The sequence below is a fragment of the Apteryx rowi genome, unplaced genomic scaffold, assembly GCF_003343035.1.
Source record: "Apteryx rowi isolate R43461 unplaced genomic scaffold, aptRow1 scaffold_372, whole genome shotgun sequence".
Taxonomy (NCBI): domain Eukaryota; kingdom Metazoa; phylum Chordata; class Aves; order Apterygiformes; family Apterygidae; genus Apteryx; species Apteryx rowi.
Genome location: NW_020450219.1, coordinates 618,010 through 624,009, shown reverse-complemented (window position 1 = coordinate 624,009; position 6,000 = coordinate 618,010). Strand labels below are relative to the sequence as shown.

Below are 6,000 nucleotides of genomic sequence, written 5' to 3'. Positions count from 1 at the left end.
GGTTGGACTAGATGATCTCCAGAGGTCCCTTCCAACCTCAGCGATTCTGTGATTCTGTGATCTGTGATAAACCTAGAGCTATRATCTCTGATTTTGAGACCTTCTGTGGTACCCCCTTCTCTGCCAGAGGTTGCAGTAGCCTGGGAATGCTGCMAGAAAAGGTCAGTTGCAGACAAGTCCAGCTAAAACATCTCCCCACATCAGAGCAGAGATTGAGGTGGTCACAGCAGACACTAGCTATCTGCAAAGCATTTAGTATGATTGGACCTAGCATGTCCCACAAACTTATTAAAGGAAGTCTTCCAGATACACATTTCACATCTCAGTGGTGCACAGAGTGCAGCTGAAGTGATGAGATGGTCCGTCAGCATCTGGGCAGGGCTACATAATCCAGCAAGAAAGTGGCTATTCTACACTAACCACAGTACAGATGGGCATAGACCCTCCATTTTTTACTTTCTTCCTCTTCCAAAGAATACTTAAAACATAGCATTTAACTTCCAGAAATTCCCATTTAATTTTGGAATATGCAGGCATTGTGGTTTATATCCATAGGCCCTATGAATCTGAGTCTGTGAATCTCCTTCTGTGTTCCCTCACCAAGGTCTCTGCTACAATCAAGTTCTGTTCCCTGTGGTCAATGTGGTCAAATAAACCCTGCACTGGGCATCTGATGGGCATGTGAATGCCAGCAGTGGCACCTGCACGATTGGGAAAACCTTGCACAGAGAAGCCATGAATAATTTCATCTACATCCCTTGGATAATGCTGAGAAAAAGCACATGGATAATTGCTTCAGATACCTCCATTACATCTTCTCTGTTGTAGATTGGTCAATGCCAAACTATTTCCATGATGAAAAGGAGCAGGTTTCTGAAACTTTGTCCTGTGCCAGCGCTGCCATGCTGCTGGCCTACCAGCATAATGCTCTTGAAAGTTGCTCTTGCTCAATTTTGCACACACCACTCATTGCTTGACCTCTGATCACACTGCAATCCCAGTCTATGCTCATCAGCCTTGCCCATTGACTGCTGGCAGCAGCTAGGTTTCTAGGCAACCTGGACCTCTGGCTGAAGAAAATTATGTACTGAAATACTAATAGGTAATGGATGCCTTTTAAAGGGTCTGTTCATGAAAGACCRGCTGCCATCATGTTGTTCTCTGCGACTGTAGCAGAAGTCTTCTGTTTGGGCAGATATAAATGTGATCCTGGGAACTGGTGTTGTTGAAGCAGAAATGAAGTCTGACTCAACAATGCAGAAAGTTGAGCAGGCATGCCACAAGACCAGCATGGAAGAACAAAGAACTCCTGACTGAGCTAAAATGCAACAAGAAGCACATGGATGGTGGAAGCAAAGTTGGGCTACTTGAGAGAAATACAGTGATGCTGCCTGAGTTTACAGGGATAAAATCTGGAAAGTTAAGGCTGAGCTGTAGTTGAAACTAATGAGGATGTGAATGGCAACAAGAAGGGCTTCAATAGGTATGTCCAAAATGAAGGAAAGACTAATTAAAATGTGGACCTGCTGCTCAGTGAGGCAGAGGATCTAGTAAGAACATGGAGAAGGCTAGGGTACTAAGTGACTTTTTTTCCCCTCAGTTTTTACTGGTAAAGTCTGCCTTCAGGCCTCCGAGATCCATGTACTTACTGGGAGAACCTGTGGGAGTAAAACAGTACTCAGACTAGGGAAAGATCAAATTAGGGAAAGCTTAAACCAGCTGGACTTGTACAAGTCCATGGGTGATCATAGGATACATCCAAGGGTGCTGAGGAAGCTGGACAGGGTCATTGTAAGGCTGCTGTTTATCATCTTCGAAATGGTATGGCATTCAGGGCAGGTCTCTGATGACTGGAAAAAAGCAAATGTCACTTCTGTTGTCAGGAAGGACCAGAAGGAGGATCTGGGGAACTACACACTGATCAGCCTCACATCAGTCTCTGGGAAGGTTAAGGAGCAAATCCTCCTGGAAGCCATTTCCAGGCACCTGAAGAGCAAGAAGGTGATTGGGAGCAACCAGCATGGATTTACCAAGGGCAAATCTGGCCTGGCCGGCCTGATTGCCTTATTTGATGAAATGACTCTCCCTATGGACAAGGAAAGAGCAGTGGATGTTTTGTTTGACTTCACCAAGGCTTTTGACAAGGTCTCCCATAGTGTCCTTGAAACCAAACTGTGMAGATGTGATATGAACTGGTGGACGACAAGATGGGAGGAAAACCATCTGGACAATGGGCTCAAAAGGTGATAATGAACAGTATGAAGTCCATCTGGTGGCTGGTTACGAGTGGTTTCCCTCAGGGGTCAGTACTGAAGCCAAAGCTGTTTGATGTCTCTATTAACAACCTGGATGATGGGACGGAGGGCGCTCTCCACCAGTTTGCAGATGACCCCAAACTGGGGGAACAGCTGATATGTGGATGGGAGGGCCACTATTCAGAGGGATTTAACAAGTGAGGAAAGGGGCTGACGTGAACCTCCTGAAGTTCACCAGAGGCAGATGTGCAGTCCTGACCCTGGAGTAGAGTAGCCCCATGGAGCAGAACAGGCTGGGGCAAGCTGTCTGGAAAGCAGCTTTGGAGGCAAGGAGCTGGGGGACAACCAGTTGCCCCTGTGTGAGCAGAGCACCCTGGGGCGAGGAAGGCCAAGCCCATCCTGAGCTGTATTAGCATGAGCGCAGCCAGCAGGTCAAGGGAAGTGACTTTCCCCCTCTTTGAGCATTTGTGAGACCACATCAGGAGTCCTGTGTCCAGTTTGGGGCTCCCCAAGACAAGGAAGATATCACTTTCCTGGAGGGCCATGAAGGTGACTAGGGAGGTGGGGCATGTGTTGTACAAGGAGAGGCTGAGAGTGCTATTTTTGGTCAATTTTAAGAAGAGAAGGCTGAGATGAGTCTTACTGCTGTCTACAGCCCCATAATGGGAGGGTGTAGAGATGGCAGTGCCAGGCTCTTCTTGGCGATGCACAGTGAAAGGACAAGAGGTAGTGGACAGAAACTGCAGCAGGGAAAAATTCAGATTAGATATTAGGGATTTTTTTTTCTCCATGATGGTGGTCAACCACTGGATCGGGTATCATGGAGAGGCTGGAGAGTGTCCATGCTTGGAGATAAAGGAAACTCCCCTGGGCATGCCTTGAACAACCTCATCATGATGGCCTGCTTCGCACTGCCTGTGTTGAGGASGTGCGAGTGCCTGACAGTGGCACTGCTGGTGCATGCGAGCCCCTGGGACACRTTTATGGGCTCCCCAGGTCCTTGGACAAGCACATGTCCCACTGTGGCCATTCCCACAGAGCACCACTCCACTAACTRGCATAGATGCTCCCAGGGAGACCAACCAATAGCTAAAGAGAAACACTAGTCACCCATGCAGTGACTGAATTTTTTCCAAGAGAAGAAATCTGGAAGGCTGGAGAGGAAAGAGGATGTGTTTAAACAAGCTCTGGTTGCTCCTGGGTGGTCCCCATCCCTCTATCTTGATTACAGACCTGGAGTTTAAAAGTGTGTGGAAACAAGGGCCATAATCTGAGTTCTGCTGCAGGTGAGGGTAAAAGTATCTGGCACAGTTCAAGTCTTACGCTGTAAACTGGTCCTGCTCTGAATCAGAGTTACAGCGACCTGTGTCATTGCATATATTGACTTTGATTCTCGAGGGATCTAAGTTTAAAAAAGTGGTGTGGATCAGTGACAGATGTCAGCTTGTGCAGGCCTTACTACAACTAATTCCCTTCATAGGATTTGAGCATGATTCTACTCTGTGCTTTAAATTTGTATAGGGTAGGCAGCAACCTTTCCATATTGTTCTGAGGAATTTGACTCTGTATTTCAGAGGGAGGTTTTGAAGTGTTTTTTAAGCTTCCAAAGCTGTTTAATCTTTCCAGCCTGTCAGCTTTTACACAAACAAATACAAGGAGGCTGCTTTATGTGACACATGTTCCTGGGTCCCAGAACAGTAATAAACCAGTAGGCCTGTGGATTGAGGAGTATGGCATTCACTGTTAAATTACAGCTGAGAGCAATTCTGCGTGTCTTTCAAGCCACTTGTTTTATTAAAAAGACAGCTCACTCAGCATTTCACCACCAAACCCACTGGTCATTCATACAAACAGCCCTCGTAAAAGTCTGGGTTCCACTGCTTTGATGAAAAGCTTTTGATGGCTTTATTTAGGTAGCAGTAGAAATTTATTCGTCCAGCTGTTTTATTTATCTCGCCCAACTGTGATCTTTGTGGGGGGGGTTTCCCCCCAATGTCGTTTATAGCCAGTTCACATGCAAAGCTAAAACTTTCCTTTGGTGTAAGGTTGTGCCCATGCTGTAACTCATCAGTCAGCTGGGGTGCCACAATCCTCAGCCCAGATCCACCAGAGCTCACGGGGAGAAGTGTCAGCATGCCACAGCATGGGCATGTGCACTGCTGTGATGCAAGCTCAAAACAGGTTCAAATAGAGCCCAGAGTCCTTTCCACAATAGTCGCTTTTTTGGTGATGATACAGTGATGTGAGGAAGACCTGTCCTACTGAAAAAGGAAAAGGGCTAGTGTAGGCAAGGAAGGAATTAAGTTCTGCCTCTCCACTTTCTCATGCAAGCATTGAACTTGCCAAGCAGGAGCCTTACAGGTAGCTCTTGTATACTCAATTATTAAACACAAGAACAAGTGAGGAAGGAGCCGAGGAGTTGTGTACAAGGGAGCTGTATTTGCAGCAGTCTTCTGCCTATGTGTTCTCTGCAATGCAATTAGATGTTTGTCTGCTTACTTTCCAGCTCATCAAAGCAGGGTCATGATGATCCTATTTGTCCTGGAGATGGAGTGGGTGTTAAGCACTGGACAAGACAAGCACTTCACGTGGCACTGCTCCGAGAGCGGCCAGCGGCTCGGAGGGTACCGCACCAACGCAGGGGCCTGTGGCCTGCAGTATCCTTTGCTGAGCTCTTAGCTGTTCTAACAGAGAATACAGAAGAGTTGAATAACTCTTTATTTTTGCTGTACAGCACTTAAACATCCTTTTGGGGGGGGTTCTAATTATCCTCCAACTTTCRTGCCCTGTTCAGTGTTTTGTGAAAGAAATGGTTATTTAAATCCAATTTTAAAAACTGTCTGTTCTCCTTGCTTTGTCTCTTTAACGCATGGTGGCATATTTAGGTCTAAGCATTTTTAAACAAAGCAATGGGCGGTCTGCAACTGCTTGTAGTCTGTTACTGTAATAAATATGGACAGGGCCCCCATTTAACCATGCAGTGCATTCTTTCTTATAAAAATTAACACTAGCAAAGTAGGTCAGTGATCAGGTCAGTTTGCCTGTGTGTATGTATGGTAAAAATTAAATGACTTAAATATAAAATAATGAGTACTTGTCCTTCACTCTGGAACAGCCCACTATGTGTTGGGAATATGGGTTAACTAAATAGCTCCAGAAATGGCACTCAAGTGGCTTATTCACCCAGAGTTGCCCCAGCTGCCTACCAATAAAAGAAATATTAATTCAGCTTCATTGCAAATGAAAAGGGAAGTTGAAAAGTATGAGCTCTTAGGCTGAAACCAGGGGTTAGTGTAAACGGACTTTTAGTGCCCTGTAGTGTATGTGGTATAGATGGTGTGTCTTTTGCTAGTTCATGGGCAATGAGACTAACTCAAAATTATTGTCTGAACAAGTGAAATGTGTATGGACTTGCTTTATATCATCTGGCTGAGTGAAAAGTGAACTCTATTTTTAATTGAATGGTCTTTTTGAAGGTGTGATGCAGGAATTTGTCCTGTATTTCCTAAACCTCTCCAGAGAACTGACCTTTTCAAATGATTTAAAATTTGGGAGGTCACTTCGATTTGGGTCATCAGATCCTGTTGGTGGAGGACAGGAGAAGGGAGAATCATTAACAAATATCACAAAAAGCTTGGCAGAACCAGGAATGTGCTTATTCCTAAAGTCCTGTGTGCAAAAGATCAATGCTAAGCAGTAGTTCCTTAAATATACAATATAGAATCTAAATGTGGAGTTAAATTAG

The 6,000-nt window shown here is 45.3% G+C and overlaps 1 protein-coding gene across 3 annotated transcripts in view; it reads left to right on the top strand.

The window, feature by feature from the left end:
- WDFY2 (WD repeat and FYVE domain containing 2) overlaps positions 1–6,000 on the top strand; it is a 52,210-nt gene that overhangs the window by 25,932 nt on the left and 20,278 nt on the right. For 2 of the 3 annotated variants that reach the window (XM_026073694.1, XM_026073696.1), the window contains exon 5: positions 4,762–4,912. In XM_026073694.1, coding sequence (XP_025929479.1) covers positions 4,762–4,912 — 151 coding nt within the window. Of the gene's footprint in view, positions 1–2,157; positions 2,244–4,761; positions 4,913–6,000 lie in introns of those variants that run through there. The other variant, XM_026073695.1, reaches the window with a different exon arrangement.